This window comes from Pelobates fuscus, chromosome 5 (assembly GCF_036172605.1).
Source record: "Pelobates fuscus isolate aPelFus1 chromosome 5, aPelFus1.pri, whole genome shotgun sequence".
NCBI lineage: Eukaryota > Metazoa > Chordata > Amphibia > Anura > Pelobatidae > Pelobates > Pelobates fuscus.
The window spans coordinates 15,559,273-15,578,450 of NC_086321.1; the positions used below are offsets into that span (position 1 = coordinate 15,559,273).

Consider the following 19,178-nt stretch of genomic DNA (forward strand, 5'->3'; position numbering starts at 1 on the left):
GCGTTAAACGGGGAGTTTGGTCTTTCACTGTGAAGCGGGTGTAACCCTTACACTACCTGATCGATACAACATCATACCTGATGTTTTAAAGCACGTTATTCCAAACAATTTAGGAATGTTAGGTGATTTATGCCCTTTATGGATTAAAACCAGACTCTGCATCAACTATGTAATTTTCCATGGGAGTTTTGCCATGGATCCCCCTACGGCATGCCACAGTCCAGGTGTTAGTCCCCTTGAAACAACTTTTCCATCACTATTGTGGCCAGAAAGCGTCCCTGTGGGTTTTAAAATTTGCCTGCCTATTGAAGTCTATGGCGGTTCGCCGGGTTTGCCCGTTCGCGAACATTTGTGGAAGTTCGCGTTCGCCGTTCGCGAACGGAAAATTTCATGTTCGCGACATCACTACTTATTATTTTATATAAAGATCGCACTGTTTCTTTCTGTGTTTTTTTATCTTTGAGTATTAGCTTGGATGGTACAAAGCTGCCTACAATTTTTCCTTTTCCTTTCAATTGAAGCACGTTGGTAGCGGAGTGCACATCACTAATTCATTTATGCACATTGACACTTTATATATGTGTATGCACTTAAAATATTTATTTGCAGTCAGTAGATGGTGGACGAGGTGAAGTCGTGGTTTAGGAATGGTCTGTGGGGAGTATCAAGAATAGGTATGTTTCTGGAGTGAGGGGTAATGATATGTCTGTGATGGATTTAATCAGGGCTGAGATTTTTTTCCAATATGCATTTATTATAGGGCAGGACCACCAGATGTGTGCTAATGTAGCTAGGGTATGTTCGCATCTCCAGCATGAGTCTTGGGTGTTTGGGTATATTTTACTTAATTTGTCTGGTGTGTAATGCCATCTGGTGATTTTTTTGTAGTTACTTTCTTGTATTGTGTTGTTGGCTGTAGTGGAATGGGCTTTAGTTAGAATTTTTGTCCAGACGGGGTCGGGAATTGATGTGTTCAGGTCGGTCGCCCATGTTTGAGCGAAGGGTGGAAAGCTAGCATTGTTGTCCTTTTGGAGGAGTTTGTACATAGTTGAGAGGTGTTTGCCTTTGATCCCCTGAGTTTGGCACAAAGTTTCGAACTCCGTCTGTGACCGGAGTGGTGTTAGTAGGGTATTGTCGGCCTTAAGAAAGTGTGTCAATTGTGCATGTTGGAAAGTATGCATCGTTGTTATCTGGGAATCAACTATGAGGTCCTTCACTGGTTTGATGTTTCCCTCTTGTATCACGTCTTGTAGTGTAAGTTGTTGTGTTTGTGTGATATGGTGTAGGAATTGAGCTTGGCAGCCCGGGGATAAAAGGGGGTTGTTTGATATCGGGTATAGTGTGTGTGGAGATAGCACTGGGGAGGCCCTGATCTGGTTCCACACCTTCAGTGCAGGAGTGATGGTCGGGTGTTGGGAAAAGGGCGGTTTTTGTAACGTTCGCCCTTTGGGGTGCCAGACTACTGACTGCAGCGAACTTACTAATACCTATAAAGTGGAAACAGACTCTCGCACCCTCAGTTAGGGAATTGATACAAAAAGTAGAAGATACTAGGGTTATGGAAGAACTCACCTTCTCACTTACCCTCATTATAAACTAACCTGGGAACCCTGGAACTTGTTTATGGACAAAAACACTCAGGAGTAGGGAAACATACGCAATCGAGAACAAACAACGGTATGACCAAGAGTTAGCACTATACTCATTAGCTACAGACTACAACACCAAACCCAAAAACAGGGACAAACCTAGAGGTCTCTTTAGTTATTGGCAAATCCGCACACAAATCCTGACTCAGACAACATAGATTCACACCGTGAAAAAAAATAATATTTATTTGCACTGTTTTATAAAATGTGTTACGTCTTAAAGACACAGCGCACCTTATTTATTGTTTTATATTTGAATGAGTGTATTTATTGGCTATTGCACTTAAGGGTTGGCTTTTTTGTATAATAATATATTGCATCTTTTTAATATTTTTAGAAAAATATTGTAGCGCCACTTTACTTGATCTTTTTTGTACGTAAGGAACACTATGGGACAGAGGAGGGGGGTGGTAAGGAACACTATGCGATGTGGTGGGAGGGTGGTAAGGAACACAATGAGATGGGGGTGGAAGAACACTATGGGACAGGGGAGAGGGGGGAAAGAACACAATGGGGGAAGGGCGTAAGAACACCATCAGACAGGGGAGGGGGAAAAGAACACTATGGGACAGGTGAGGGGGAAAAGAACACTATGGGACAGGTGAGGGGGAAAAGAACACTATGGGACAGGTGAGGGGGAAAAGAACACTATGGGACAGGTGAGGGGGAGGAAGAACACTATGGGCCAGGAGGAAAACACTATGGGACGGTCAGAGTGGAAGAACACTATGGGGAGGGGGAAGAACACTATGGGGGAGGGGGAAGAACACTATGGAACAGAGGAGGGGGGACGGGAAAGAACACTATGAGACAGGGGAGGGGTTGGGAAGAACACTGAAAAAGAGGGAGGCGAGTTGAACATTGAGGGGGGGCACTAAGGTACAGGGGAGGGAAGGGAAAAGGAACACTTGGGGAGGGGGGACCACTAAAAGAGAAGGGAGAGGAAAATTAAGGGGAATGGAGGGCACTAAGACGAATACTAATGGACATGGAGGGGAGAAGAGAGGAACATTAAGGGACATGGAGGGGAGAGTGGCACACAGGGGAGCCTGAGTGTAGAGAAAGATACACAGTGGGACATGAGGAGAGAGAAAGACACACAGATGGGCCTGGGGGTGAGAAAGTTCACAGAGGGGCTGGGGATGAAAGCAACACACAGAAGGGCCAGGGGCTTGAAATGGAGGGGGGGGGGGCATTTGTTTTTTACAGCTGTGCAACAGCATACATTCACCATTTCAGTCCCATTACCAAACGTTTCTTAATATGTCAAAGTAGTCGGACTGAAACATTGGTCATATGCAAATGCACGTCTCTTTAAAATAACTTTGCTCTTTTGTTTACTTTGAAGCCCTATGAGCGTGAGGACGTCCAGTGTCAGTTAGGCAACTTTTTTATACTGTACTTTTCCGAAATAAACCTATTTTTTCTATGAAAACTGAAGCTTTTGTGTTTTTGCAGCCCACGCAAACTTAAACCTTGTTTATTTGGCCCATGTTAGCCTGTGAGTTTGACAGGCTTGGACTACAACATACAAATTGAAAAATAAAAAATTGGTCTGAATAAACTCTGAAGGCGCTGTGTGTATAGAACATAGAAGCATACGTCTGTATGTGTGTGGGAAGCATATAAGCTTTGCTTAACTTCATGCAGTAAAAAATATAAATCCATTGCTGCATTTCCCTGGGCGACCCCAGTCCCATGTCTGTCAGCCCCAGGAAGATCTCTAACTATCCAGGTGAGTGTGTTGATAGGATGTGTACAGAAGGATTTCAATCGGCAACATTTATGAGATGACTGTATATTTTGCCATGACCACTGTGCACTTCGTATTATCCAAATAGAATATCCATGTGGGGTTTTATTTGTCAGAAATTTAGAGATTTATTGACTAAACTGTAAATTGTGGTGATCTGAAAATTAAATTGCAAAAACTCTGATTTTTGCCTAAATTTTACATTTGTTTTTAAATAATTGAAATTCCTAATATGAATACATGATAAAAACAAAATCCATACATTTTTTTTATTTGGTTCCAGAATAAAAAGGAATACAGTATTATGACAAATGTTTTGTCATTTTGCTACAAAGCCAAGAAGTCATCAATAAAGATATAATAAAAATTTGTTTTAACTTAGTTATATTTTCCCTATAAATCGAATTATAAATAATGAATTAGTATAATACATAGCAGAACATATGTTACAATGATAAAGGTTTGTAAACAGTCTGTTTCCACCTTCACACTGCGATTTAGAAATGACAGCTGAACATCCGGGTCTTCTTCCATTTTTAGGTCTATTTTAAACATTTGATACTTAAAAACAATATCAGTATTAAAAAAAAAACATACTTATCTCTGAAGTTCCATCTTATGAATGCGCTTCCTGGGATTTGATACATTTTATTGTAATACAGAAAACAGGAATTGTCTTAGATTCTTCAACCAATTCCTGGTTTTCTCATTTCATTTCTTGATGATTTACTTGAAATGTCTGAGTGTATATCACAAACACACATTAACATTATTCCCTGACTCCCTGACATAGGAAGGCTGAACTTGATGGACGCATGTCTCTTTTCAGCTATGTAACTATGTAAATTGAAGATACCATACACATCGACAAGCTTACTGCTTCTCTACATCACACATCAGCATGGAACCCATGGTTGGCGTAGGCTTAATGGTTGCTTGTTGGGAAATGAGCTTCACCTCTGTCCTCCTATGCCCGCCCCCCCCCCCCCGCCTTCTATCCTTCTTCCCCCCCCCCTCTTTTTTCATGCCCCTCTGCTTTTATTCTCCCTAATTCTATTCTCATGTTTTTCACATTCAGTGAGGTATGACTCTAATAGGCCAATTGGTCTTTGGATTTTCTCCATACAGTTGACTCTGTTCAAACCTTCAATATTGCCTCTGTCCTACTTGCTGGATATTATACAATGTGCTGTGTATAAAATATCTTTGGTGTATACACTAGCTGACTTACTGGTGTTATCCTTTATGTGACTGTCATTCCGGCCGTTAATCCTATGTCATTTATTGATGTGTGCACCTAGTATTGTCATATCGCTATGCTATTTTTCCTTAGTTAAAGGGGTTTTCCTTATTAAATTTAAAACTTGATGATATCTAGCTAACAGGAAATAAAGATTCTAGCAGTTCATTGATCCATTGATTGCCCAGCTTTTAAACATTTCCACAAACATTCTGATTTACTCAAACATTCCATGGGAAACACGCGTTATTTATAAAACGAGGAAACGATTTGTGCAAAGTATATATTTTAATATTCATTTATATTTTGTATATTGAGTTGAATTAGCAAAGTGTCTACAAAGCAAATTAAGGAGCAAAAACAAAACAAAACACACTCTGTTCAACAGAAACATTATACAATCAGGGACATTTCTTTCTACTTGTGTGGTTTGACCCTTCTGCCACAGACAATTTTAACCATATAAATATAATATTTATTTTAAATTATAATACAGATAAGCGGTAATACTGTATGTACACACATTCTTTTAGCAGAATGACAGAAGGGTCACAGAGATAAATTGCTACATCTGAATAGTTTATAAGTAATTCATTTATCGGATTCCTGATTTAGATTTTTTTTTTTTTTTTTTAAACTAGCACAATATTTTTCTGTTGATCAATCGATCGGGGAGCAAACCTCTTCAACGCTGTTACCCTCTTGCTTTTCTTTCTGTCTGTCCAGCTGACTGTACTCAAACGTCACCCTGTTTATAAATTTACCACTTGAAACCATCCTTAGGACACTGTTGTCACAGCCGATCTTCATTTGGGCTAGAGACAGAAAAGCAAAGCCATAGATTAACTCTACATAATATCGGTCAATCATCCATCAACACAGTAAAGGAGGAGACTATATTTAAAAGAAGAAAAACTACCACAACAAGAAGAAATAGTCTTAAATTAGAGGGGCAAAGGTTTAAAAATAATATCAGGAAGTATTACTTTACTGAGAGGGTAGTGGATGCATGGAATAGCCCTCCAGCTGAAGTGGTAGAGGTTAACACAGTAAAGGAGTTTAAGCATGCGTGGGATAGGCATAAGGCTATCCTAGCTATAAGATAAGGCCAGGGACTAATGAAAGTATTTAGAAAATTGTGCAGACTAGATGGGACGAATGGTTCTTATCTGCCGTCACATTCTATGTTTCTATATGTCTCTAGCCTCTCAAAAAAATCCATCAAGCAACTTATATAATCAATACAGCAAATTTCTGTATCCTAAAATATATTAATAGAGTTTAAAAGGAATATGACATTAACAGTTGGGAAACTTTATTCATGTATTTTAGTCTCCCTAAAATGGTCCCCAGAGATGTAGAGGAAAGAAAAAAAAAAAAAAGACCCCATCTTTGAAAAAATAATTTGTTGAGAATTCCAACAAAGAGAAACAATATAGAGAATGGTTTTATGGCCAAAGAAAACCAGAAAGCTTTGGTTTTAAATGTGTGCTTTAATGTAAACATTTAGTATTGAATAAACAGTTTTAAGTTAATATACGTTGAAAAAAGGCTGGCATCCAACCAAGTTCATCCTTTGACAAAGCTTGGTTTGTGCTATTCATTCATAAAAATATTAAAAAAAAAATACATCAAGCAGAAACAGAGGGAATATTGTACTGTATTATGTTTATGAATTATAAGTATGAATGCACCATCAGCCAATATATATGTAATCACACCATGTGTGACACTAAAAGTTACAGAATAAGGAAAAGGTGGGTTTTAAGGCAATCTAAGATGTATTGATTACTATGTTAGTTCACTAAAGGGAGCAGTTAGTATATGAAAGGATCACTATAGTGTCAGGAAAACAAACTTGTTTTCCTGGCACTATGTAGTCCTAGGACCCCTCCCCCCCCCCCCCCCCCCACCCTCAGGGCCCGCCTCCCGCTGAGCTGAAAGGGTTAAAACCCCTTCAGCCACTTACCTTTAACCAGCGACGGGCTCCCTTGGTGATTGGTGATTGCAGTAGCTGCTGGTCTATCTGAAAGGGGATTATCGCCTAAACGGTTTTTATCCTCTTGTGAGCGAAATGGTCCGTTACAATTGGTGGCAAGCGGCGGGATCGTTCCTACAGCCAGAAGGACAGCTACAGGTAACACCATCCCCTGGATTTACAAACTGAGGGCAACGTTAGTACCCGTACAGCGACCCTATCTACAAAGGAACCAACGTCGGCAGAGCCAGCATGGCGTCTGACTACACTCAGGAGGAGTTTGACAGAGAGGTTGCCAGACGGCTGTTTTACTTTGGGCCCAACCCCCCTGAGAAATACATACCGAGCGCGAGGAAATTAGCAGCAGAGTACCTGCAGGCCATGGCAGATATAGCCAAAGGTGTCTTCCGCCCTCCCCAGCGGCAGAGTGCGTTACGGGGAGTCAAAGGTGTCGTCCTTCTTCCCCAGCGGCAGTGTGTACCCCAGGGAGCTGAAGGTGCCGTCCTTCCTCCCCAGCGGCAGTGTGTATCCCAGGGAGCTGAAGGTGTTGTCCTTCCTCCCCAGCGGCAGTGTGTACCCCAGGGAGCTGAAGGTGCCGTCCTTCCTCCCCAGCGGCAGTGTGTATCCCAGGGAGCTGAAGGTGTTGTCCTTCCTCCCCAGCGGCAGTGTGTACCCCAGGGAGCTGAAGGTGTCGTCCTTCCTCCCCAGCGGCAGTGTGTACCCCAGGGAGCTGAAGGTGCCGTTCTTCCTTCCCAGCGGCAGTGTGTATCCCAGGGAGCTGAAGGTGCCGTCCTTCCTCCCCAGCGGCAGTGTGTACCCCACGGAGCGGAAGGTGCCGTCCTTCCTCCCCAGCGGCAGAGTGTCCTGCAGGGAGCAGAGACCATCAGTGTCACACCCCAGCTGCAGGACAAAATATTGAAAGGGGAGACAGTGGGTCCCCCTCTCCACCAGCAGAGAGAGTGTCAGGGAGAGGAGCAATTACCCCCTCTCCCCAGCGGCAGTCTACAGTTCAGAGAGAGGAGCTTGTTATACCCTCTCTCCAGCAGCAGCCTGACCCACCAAGGGGAGATGTTAAGCCCCACAACTGTGCAGATGGGACTGTAGTCTCTGCACTTGCAGCACAAGGGGTGGGCATGGTCGGTCCTGTCCCCCAGCCACAGAGCGGTGTATCCAGAGGGGAGACAGTCAGTCTCCCCCTCCCACAACCAGGCTCCAACCAGGCTACTTCCGTGGTAGCGCTGGCACCAGGGCAGAGTACCGTTGGTCTCTGCCCACTCAGCAACCCACCAAGGCAGTCTACCAGTTCCCCGCACAGCCGTGGTGAGGCACCTGGACATGGACAAGTTGCTACTTTATCCAGGTGTAGTAACCAGTCAATGTGGGTGGGCTGTACTGCTGTTTGTGCTTTGTGATTGGGTTGCTGGACTAACCAGGGCACTGACCGGCAGGAGGTCAGATACCCTGTTAGTCTAGGGGGTAAAGGGGAGAAGTGTGGCGAAACCAACCTCGCCACTGTGCACTGGAGGAGCCTGGTTGCTCGCCTCCTACCTGCTGACTATGGCCCTCTCATCAGCCCATGGCGATTTGACTGTGTTTGTGGCATCTGAGCGCTGTTCGGATATATTGAGCGCTCAGATCCAAGCCATCTGGGGATGGGTTGAATGTGGGGGTTCTGTTCAGTATGATAGGAGTTATGTCTTTTTGTGTCTTTTTGTGTCTTTTGCTAACATGTGCGCAATGGAGTCTGCCTTTATCCCTGGATATAATTGGATTACCTCTCCATTGTCTCCAGGATAGAGGACTCTTGTGAAACTGGTTTGGGCCGGAAAGCCATGCTGGCAGTGGGTTTTATTAATACTTTTGCTAACTTTTGAACCCCTGGTCTAATTCGTGCCATATTATTTTTAATATGTTGTTCCCCTGAATGGATTGTTTGTGAATATGTAATTTTTATGTGAATGTGATGTATAGTTTTAAAGTTATAGTATATTTGTAAAAACTGTATTTCTCTGCCTGTGATAATTACATTTCCCATTGTGTAAGATAATTGTATCACAGGCAGAGGAAAGGACTTTACTGCGGGTTGTAACTGTTATATTATTGGTTATTTTATACCTCCCTGTGGGCGGTCCTGTATGTGCAAGACCGTACTAAAAACCAGGCTGGGTGTGCCAGCACAGAGAGTTCCTGCTTAACCCTCAAAGTGAAGTGTCGTCTCATACTTGGGGGGAATTTGACTGTATGCCGATTGCCAGTAGTGTAAGCTGTTCGTAGGGCTTTTCCTGTTCGGCTGGTTCCAGGGTTTGTGTGTTTCCTGTTCGGGAGTTGGGGCATTCGTGCAGTTTGGAGTTCGGGAGATTGGTGATTGCAGTAGCTGCTGGTCTATCTGAAAGGGGATTATCGCCTAAACGGTTTTTAACCTCTTGTGAGCGAAACGGTCCGTTACACCCTGTCCCTAGTTTAACTCAGGTCCCCTTCTGCCAAGTTTGCCATAAAAATTAACAATATAAACAATCTAATTACCCTTTTCCAGCACCGAGACTCCCTCAGTGCTGCTAATCTCTTCGAACTCCCGCGACTTCATGGTGGAGGACCGCATGCTCATTCACACTTCTGCTTAGGAAATCATTGCATTCCGCGTCACGTGATTGAGTTTTATTTGGTCAGTGCAGCGAAAGCTCCTATAGTGGTTTCAGTATGACAGCCAATAGAGGTGGACTTATTCCAGCAATGTAAACATTACAGTTTCTAAGAAACTTCAGTGTTTTACATTGCAGGTCTAAAAGGAGAGGACCACTGCAGCCAGACCACTTTATTGAGATGAAATGATTTGGGTGACTATAAGTATCAAGCCAAAATGTATTGATTGAAGTACATACAAAATGTGAGGAAGGCTGAACTTGATGGACGTAAGTCTCTTTTCAGCTATGTAACTATGTAGCTATGGCCAATCATGGCACAAAACAGACAATATACTGAGAGCAAAGAGTTGTATAAGCTGCACAATAAAAAGAGGCAGTTTCATGTAATGGTATATTCACGCTTATAACTCATAAGATTCCTTCCGTACAACTTTCCCTCTTTATGTAGGGACAGATTTACTCTTTGGTGTAAATCGTGTTAATGTGGGTTATGCCCTTCAGTTTTAAATATTGAAATAAATAAAAACAATCTTTCAAAACAACGAGGTAGGGCAAATTGTCTACACAGGGAGAAAATGTAGGATTGTGGCTACACTTCCCAGTTGGTGTCCTGCAAAGATCACGCCAACAGCACATTTGTGATCGTTTGTAGAGCCAGAGAGGATTTCTTTTAGCTCATTGCAAATCATTGGAAAGCCACGATCGTGTGTAGGAACGCTTACAGCTCCAGCACAGATTGGAGTACTCCCGTCACAGACTTAAAGTCTGTGCTGGGGGAAAAGGGGGGGACTTGCAAAGACTGCAGACAAGTGATCTGCAGCTTTTGAAAGCTGTTTTTAGATGTAGCCACAATAAACAAATATATAGTAAATAAAAAAAAAAATGTATGCATTTTATTTTTATAAACATGAAAAATTCCTTTCCCCTACTGCATTTACTACACTTCTAACATACAACTATGAAGAGTGGAGGGATGGCTGCCAACACTGGTTGTCTATTCTGGGAAAGAAGAGAAACCACTTTGTTTTTCTCTTTTGGAGTTTTGTTTAGTACATTGCATGCTGGTTCAAAATTCTACATCATATATGTCTCCTTCATTCAGCAAGATATCTGGAGAATGGAGGTCTACCACCATGGTAGGGGCTGGAGATGGTTTAGATCCTCTGGAGAACATGGAATTAAAGCAGTGGTTCCCAACCCAGTCCTCAAGTACCCTCTAACAGTCCAGGATTTATGGATTACCCAGTTGTGTCTAAAGTGTTTTTAGAAAAGAAAACAAAAACACAGACACAACAGGGTAATCCATAAATCCTGGACTGTTAGGGGGTACCTGAGGACTGGTTGGGAACCCCTGAACTAAAGTACTTGCCTACATTATACACTTTGAACAATCTGCACACCACTAGAAGCACTAGCTCTGAAGACAGATACACAGATGATACCTATGTTAGATGGAATGTGTGGAACCAGAATACATTTGTATTAAAATCTATAGCAAGGTTAGTATCTCGTATACAATGTTAACATGCTTTCCATATCAAACCAGCCTAATTTTATTTGTGTAGTTGCTTGGTGATGCCATGGGGCCACTTACCAGAGCCATGGAATGAGTGACAGAGATCAGCCAATGGAAACATCTTGGAAGGGTCAAGTCCGGCACCTCCTAAAAGTTCTACAAAATCACCTGTTCCCCCACATCCTCGCGGTGGAGGCTTCTACAAAGAAAATAAAAGACACAAGACAAGTGCACGAACACTTTATTAATTTCACCCAAACTATTAAGAACACAATAATAGATCTGTTTTAAAAGGTCAGAGTAGGTTATAGGCATACCCCAACGTGATATTCACAGCCTTATCTAAGTGTATGAGACATTGTGATTAAAAAGGCTAATTCTGATTACCACTGGGCAATGAGAACTTCATAATCTATTTATTGGACCAGGGAATGCCTGACCATCTGAGCAGGAAACAGAAACCGGTTTAAACATTGAACAAAATGTTGCTAAAAATACACCTTAATCGGTGATTAAAATGCAATGAGATATCCCTTGGCATTTCAATTTCCTATAAGTAACCTCACTAACACTTACAATTATCAACAGACAATACCTTTGTGGAATTTTGGCTGGATTAAATGCCAGCTTATATTCAAGCAGCTGATCTAAAAAAATGGGCTGGATGAACGAAATAAAACTGCATCGAAAACATATTTATTATCTTTTAGTAAATAACCGTGCTAGTTTTATTAAATAATAAAGACCATGGGGATGAATGCATATTAAGTGGGGGCTTAAAATTCAATAATGGGACTGGACAAGTGTCCCATTCCTTCCAAGAGTGCTTTTTTATTTAAGTTTCTGTCAATTTTTGTTCTGTGTATCATTTACATGTCTGAATAAGATACAATAAGTTGTGTTACATTAGTCACACAGTAAATACCTTTAACTGAAGCTCATTAAAGTGTCCTAGTGTAAGATCAGATATTTTAATTACCACCGGATATATTATTGAAAAACTGCAATTTCTGTGTTGATGGGGAATAATCATGGTGAATTGTCCACTGGGCGACTGTGAAATCGCATTACATGCTGTGGGAAAAAAAAGTAAAAAGACATTAAAAACTTAGAGACACGTCTTGCACACATTTAGTAAAAGCTTAAAGATGGACGGTGAAAACTCTGAATCAAGTTATGGATCTACATCACTCAGAATAACAATAATAGCAGATGGTTTATTATCCACTGATCTACAATCTATACAACCGCGTTCTATGCTGGTTGAGATTGATTATTCTGGTAAAAAGGTGAATTATCGATCTGTAAAGGTGGTTGGTCTGCTGCAAAACCTGATTACTGATCAAAACGTGAAGATGACCCTCAAGATTTATTAACTGGCAAAATGATAATTTTAAATTTGTCATGCCCCTCCCCTCCTCCCCCGTCTTTATCAGCAACTAATGATCTACTATATAGAAGTTAACATCTCTTAATATGATCTATTTTGACGGAAAAAAAAAAGCAAAGTAATTGTTGCTAGTGATACAGTGCTATCCACACATTATAAAAATAAAATAAATCCTAAAACTTACCTTTATTAAAGCGCCGGGGTCATGATTTCCCCTGATCCTCCTTGCCTGACATCACACTTGTTCTGGACTGGCTAATGTGATGCTGCCGGAGTTACACCTTTGGGATTCAGGATCTAAGGGGTTAATCTCTGTATGCGCAGCATTTCAAAGTGAAACACTGCACAAACCGACTCCAGGCACCAAGTCAATGAAGTGGTCTTGGTTCTTGGAATAACCCCTTAACTCAGCAGGAAATGCATCAAGTGAATTATCGAGCAATGAAAACGATGACATGACTGCTGAAATCTGAACTCCCATCAACAAAAATTAGACAAGGTCCATTTCACGTTAATAAATATAACTTTAACCTGTCCATAGCAAGATTCTACGATGTGTGCCACTTATACGAACTCAGCATATTAGAGATTGTGGGAAATTAATAAATAATGAGAGCATTTTCAAGATTTTGTTGCCCGTATTCCCCACATATGGTACCTTAGTAAATAATCTCCTGGAGGTAGAACATACCATAGGGATAGAGGTCAGTCTCTGTGCCCTCGCTATAAGTAAGTGGGCAATTATATTGCATACAGCCCATTCAACCTGTAATTTGTGAAAGTCCTGCCTGGAACCGTAACTAGGGCTTCCCATTGGGAGTTCTCAAACTATCGCTTAAAAGGACACTATAGTCACCAGAAAAAACTACAGGTTGTTGTATTTGGTTTGGTGGGTATAATCATTCCCTTAAGGCTTTTTGCAGTAAACACTGCCTATTCAGAGAAAAAGCAGTGTTTACATTACAGCCTAGGGACACTGGCCACTCCTCAGATGGCTGCTAAAGGTGCTTCCTGGGGCAGTGCTGCACAGTGTGACTGACATTCATTGTCTTCACCCTCTGCATGCAGACACTGAACTTTACTCATAGAGATTCATTGATTCCAGGGGGGCTAAATGGTGGTTTTAACACATGTTTGTGTTTGTGACCCTATAGTGTTTCTTTAAGTACTGATGCTTCTTTGGTGTCTACAGGGGGAGTGGGAAAGGTCCGCACCAGGAAGTACTGTCTTCCCACTAGCTCTCCATTAGTTTCATGCACATTAAACAGTCACCGTGTTCCAGGATATAATCTTGACACCCACTGCATGTCACAGCATCATTTTAACCTCTGGAGTCCAGGCAGTAAGTAAGAACTCTACCCAACATCCAAAGTGTCACTGCGGGTAACCAGTACACTGCAAAAATGAGACAGAAGGGAGGGGAGGGGCCTGACCGCTGAGCTGAGTGGACGCAGGCAGCAATAGCTCCTGCGATAAATGGTGTCCTAAACGACGATTTTCCCTCAAAGACACTGAAATTGGTCACCCACGGGCCTACGCAACGATACCACACATGTGGATGCCCCACTCGAACTCGCCCGGCGGTGCTACGAGGCCTACACTCATGCAAGGCGCGGGGGAGACGGCTGCTCTCCCGCCGCCCATATACTCGACTGACCTCTTCACATGCCCACATTCCCCCCTATGGACCGGTGGGGGTCATCCCGGTCCCGGGAGAGTACCCTCGGGCGCTGTGGCGGCAATCTGAGCCGAGCAGAACCGACCCTAAAAATGGCGGCGACCGGCCTGGAGACACTCACCGCGACGCAAGAGACAGATAGCCTGAAGAGGCTGGATGCCTTCTGGCACAAGCTGGCAGAAAGACAGGCCACAGCAAAAACCCAGAGCGAGCACTCATTGAAGGCGCAGCCCTCTCGCACTCAGTTCAGCAGCACGACAAGACGAAAATTGCAAGCCGGAAAATGGCGCCAAAGACAGCGCAACATTCCATCGACACACAAACATCAGCGCCCACAACTGAAAGCTACCCCAAGCAGGATGAAACCAGCCTCACCCCAGCCTAAAACAAAGCCAAGCAGAAAAACCATGCAGAGCAAGCAACCATACCCACACAGGACCCAGCCGACGAGGACGAATAGACCTGGATGCTATACAGCATACCACCAAGCCGGACACACACCGGGAAACCTAGCATCAGGACTCTGGAGACTGGGACCTGGGACGGCTGAGAAAATGGCGGCAACAGCAAGATGGATCGACAACAGCCCACAACTCAAAGCTACTGATGGACTGAAGCATCCACCTGCTAGCAACCCCCCATCCCTGGGCATAGGCTGAACTTTCTAACACGTGGACTGCATCTGAGCTGCAGGTTTACTAGACCCAACAGCTTATATGTGTTCTCTAATGTTACTATGCAAACCAATTATTTAAGCTTATGTTTTAGTTCAACCTTGTAATCACTCTGCTCGGCTGCAGCAGGGCTCACTTAGTTAGATCCCAACGTGTGCTATCCCATCGGTTAACATCCCTTCCCACCATACCTGCTGGTATAGCCTCTTGCCTCATAGCTCCCTTATCACTATCACTGCTCGGCTGTCCCATAACATGGTAGACGGGGTCCTATACCAGCCTGCAACCTAACTCTGGCAGATCCAGCCTCCTTCGACAGGTATACTAAATATAGCTGAACTATACCAAACGCAGGAATGTCTTATGATCACTAACGTATATACTAGCATCCAACGCCTGTTCTGTTCAGGCATTACCAGCAGAGTAATCAAATTATACTTTTAGACCTGTCTGAGACCCTTGTTCACCTTTTAGTTTTACTTGTACGGTGCACTAAGTAATTATATAGCGTGCCTACCAGGGGGCCCCGCGGCTCGCCAACCTAACACTAGAGTTTAATCTGTTTCTACTTTATAAAAAATCTCAGATATATAGCTAAGACCGATCTTGTTTATATGCGCTATATACTAGGAACCTTGCATGCTTAAATCAAAATATTGTCAGTTCAACACAAATGTCCTGCTATGCCTTTCAAGACAATACTGTTTACACTCGTGTTATCCTCTCTACTACTTTGAAAAAAAAAAAGTGCAGCATGTCTTGTCATTTACGTGTATACCAACTATTATGATGTTATTCACCAATTTTGCCTTGTGTCATTAACTCTGCACTTTGAAAAATAAAGAATTTAAAAAAAAAAAAAAAAAATGAGAGAGAAGGACATAGGACTCTCTGCTGGGAAGAGACTGCCTGTTAAAAAACAAACAAAAAGTAAAGAAAATCTAAAGGAATCTAACATTTCAGGACATAACCTAGGGCCGGCCCTGGAGTCTCTCCATTTGGATAGTCACTGCTGAACTTTGGGTTGCCAAGATGTAAGTCACTGGATATTACCGGTACATACACCCAATGAGAGGGTACACAACTGGAAAAAAGTAATGCTCACCAAGAAGGATATATACAAAAATGTGATATATTTATTATATAAAAATGTACCATTCCAAAGATACAAATTCCAGAAATACAGTCAATATAGTGTATGCAATAGTTTTAAGATAAGCCAAACACACAGTGTGATTTGCAGAGTGATCCTGCTTGGGCAGATAAAGAATCACTCTATTTAGAAATGTTTTTTGTGTGCTTTGATTTTTATTTTATAAGGGGCAATTCCTTTTATAACTTAAAGGGACACTCCAGTTGTTTTCCTGGCACTGCAGGTCCCCTCTCCCACCTCCCAATCTTAGGTTAAAACGCCTTCAGTGACTTACCTGTATCCAGCGCCGATGTCCCTCGCCGCTGGGCCAGGGTCCCCCCACGCTCCTCCCCCGCCAACGTCATCAGCAGGGGAGACGTATTGCACATGCGCGGCCGGCGGCGGGGGAGACCTCCCATACTCGCCATACAATGCCATACTCGCGCATTAGACCTCCCTATAGGAAAAAAATGCTTTCAATGCTTTCCTATGGGGATTGCAGCGACGCTGGAGGTCCTCACATAGCGTGAGGATGTCCAGCGACACTATAGCACACAGAATGTGTGCCATCAACATGGAAGTGCCCTCTAGTGGCTGTCTAGTAGACAGCCACTAGAGGAGGAGTTAACCCTGCAAGGTAATTATTGCAGTTTATAGAAAACTGCAATAATTACAGTTGCAGGCTTAAGGGTAGTGGGAGTTGGCACCCAGACCACTCCAATGGGCAGAAGTGGTCTGGGTGCCTGGAGTGTCCCTTTAACAAGAAGTAGGTATATTATTATTATTATTATTATTTTTATTATTATACTATTACTATATTTTGCAGTTCCCAAAAAATATCTGGTAAATTTGTGATAACAACTTGCCCATGGACCTTGGTAAGTGGAAATAATGACAGTAGTCTATGAAAGTAATGTGGGCTAATTGTCTGTCTTCCATGTGCCCTCTCACACACAAATATCTGCAGTCAGACACATGTTTTCTGTGCATGGACACGGTGAGACAGACAGTAACAAAACTGTTATCTATATTAGATTTTAATTAAAATGGTTAAAATTGACTTGTCAGCCCATACTGGACTCCATCTCCCATTATACAATATGGTTATACGGGTCTGAGTAGGGTGTTTTAAACTAGATGGCAACTGATCAGAGCTGTAATCTAAGATAAGCTCAACAAGTCCAACGACAAAAAACAGATTGATGGATTTTTCGTCAGAACAATTATTAGTAAGAATCACATCCCATAATTCTGTTTTAGGTTGGCAGCATTATAAACGGTGTATGTCACGAAGCACTAAACAATATTCATTCAGTGAAAATATATGCTCGACCACTACTAAACTAGAAGACCTCTCTGTGAAAAATCAATAGTAATTTCAACCCAGACATTTATCAGATGATTCAAGCACTTGTTTCATTAATGCGCTTCCCTGAAGAGATATATGATTTTGCTTGCAGTCCTGTAAAATGACTGCTAAAGGGAATGTAGCCAACTTACGGAAGAGATTAGGAGTCTTTCGAATTGTTAAAGTAAATCCGTTGCCTGGCTCTTGGACTCGGAAGAAAATCATGGCCACGTTTTGAGATGACCTTGTGATGCTTCCCATGTTGTTGAGGTCACAGATGTCAGTGTAACGTTCTCCGGTGGAGAGTGGATGATCCAAGGAACTTGGAAACTTTTCTCCTTTGATTATCCAGCCATCGAAGACCTAACATGATGTGTACAATAATAATTAAAACAGTTGTTTTGTCTGTGATTGTCAATATACTATTGAAATTCCATAATGGATTTGTTGTTGAAGGAGGTCTGCCACTGGTGTTTTCTTATTTAAATGCATAATAAAGATTTATAAAATGAGTTCAGTTAAAGTCAGGGCACACAATGCAAATGATAAAAAAAAATAGATACAATGTTTTGGATTCTCCTCTTCCACTGATGTTCAGTGGCAGAAAATGGTAACATTTATGATGCTATTTGACAAGGAGCTAAGATGGAGGCGTCCAGTTCCAGGATAGACACGTCGATTTTTACAGACCTCACAATTTTTTTTTGCCAAATTTAGGAAATATGTAAAAAGAACATTAAAAATCCTGAGAAGAGACAGATATTCTTTAAGTTGAAATTGTACAATCTCTTTACAAGGTGGGCACTATGCCACATAACAAAGTAAGTCTAACGCTGTAACTATCACATCTCATACTGACACATGGGCAAAGTGTCTTCTGAAAGTCCTGCTCCGAACACTGAGTCAGAGATTTTCAAGGACACAAGACATTGAGATCAAAACTATCAGGGTTATTCAGTAAAGTGAGAATTTACTTTTCCATTTTCTGTGGCTATTTTACCTTATATTTAAAATTAACTTTGAATTATGATTCAATAACCCTGTAAAATGCAAGCTGTATTAAAGGAACACTCCAACTCATTCCATCTGTCTGTCTGTCTGTCTATCTGTCTGGTTGTCTGACTGTCTATCTAACTTTTTTAATTGGAGTGTTCCTTAAACTCTTAAGATTACTGGGACTCCCTATTTCTGCACTGAAAATGTTAATTAAACTCATCATTATTCTACCTGTGGGGGAGTATCCTCACTGCAGCTCTGATCCTTCTCATAATCTGATGCTTCTCATAGAGATGCATTTGGACACACCAACAATGATTCTCATAGCGAAACATTGAAACTAATGCTTCTCTTTGAGAAGAACTGACTTCTGCTTTGAACTATAGTTGAAAACAAGTGAGGCTTTCGCTTGACAAAAGGGGGTGTTACTAAGCTGGCTTATAAGTGAGCTTGTCTGTCTTGAAAGCACTTACATAATATAAAGATGCAATTAATAAGTAGCAAACTGAAGTGCATTAGGAGTCTCCCTTTTGTCTTAAAGTTGTTTGCAAGAAAACCAGACTATAATTCACACACTAAAACGGGGATACTTCCTGTAGGGTGCCCCAGAAAGGGATGGCCAAAGGACCATATCAATATAGTGGTCTGGGTGCAGTAGTCCTTTAGTTTTAACCCACCTCTAGTGACTTTCTTTTGGAGTAAAACTCCACGTGAAGCCATGTGAATCCACCATAAGAAAGCAATGATTCAGTGGTGAAATGGAATGTGTGCGCACCGCTCGTTGTGCGTGCATATCAGGTCCCCAAGGATCCTCTTTGAGGAGTATTGGATAGACGAAGGAGGCAAAGAGCTTCACATCTCTTGTCTGCAACCTTTGCAAGCCCTCCCCTTCTAGCCCCACCCAGACATTCTGTGGCTGTCCAATCACAGACTTCCCAATGCAGCTCAATGGGAAGTCTTTTCAAGGCAGGTGCTCTGGGCAATTGATGCCTCTTGAGTTTAGCTGCACTGAATCACCAAACCAGGCAGTAATAGGACTAATTGTCTGATTGAAAGCCAGAGGGTAACAAAGTTAATTTATGAAAGCGCAAAATTCTATTGAAATCTGCGCTTTGTGTAAAATGAAAAAAATCACTTCAGCAAGTTAAAGCTCTTTAGGAATCTGGAGTGTCCCTTTAATTA

General features: G+C 42.2%; 1 protein-coding gene across 1 annotated transcript in view; it reads right to left on the minus strand.

Annotated features, from left to right (window-relative positions):
- Positions 1-4,968: 4,968 nt before the first annotated feature.
- The window catches only part of CRHBP (corticotropin releasing hormone binding protein), a 30,677-nt gene continuing 16,467 nt past the window's right edge, over positions 4,969-19,178 (minus strand). The window contains exons 4-7 of the mRNA XM_063456717.1: positions 17,153-17,363; positions 11,704-11,852; positions 10,857-10,977; positions 4,969-5,457 (exon numbers count right to left, since the gene is read on the minus strand). Of these exons, the coding sequence (XP_063312787.1) occupies positions 5,303-5,457; positions 10,857-10,977; positions 11,704-11,852; positions 17,153-17,363 (636 nt within the window). The 3' untranslated portion in view covers positions 4,969-5,302. The remainder of the gene's footprint in view (positions 5,458-10,856; positions 10,978-11,703; positions 11,853-17,152; positions 17,364-19,178) is intronic.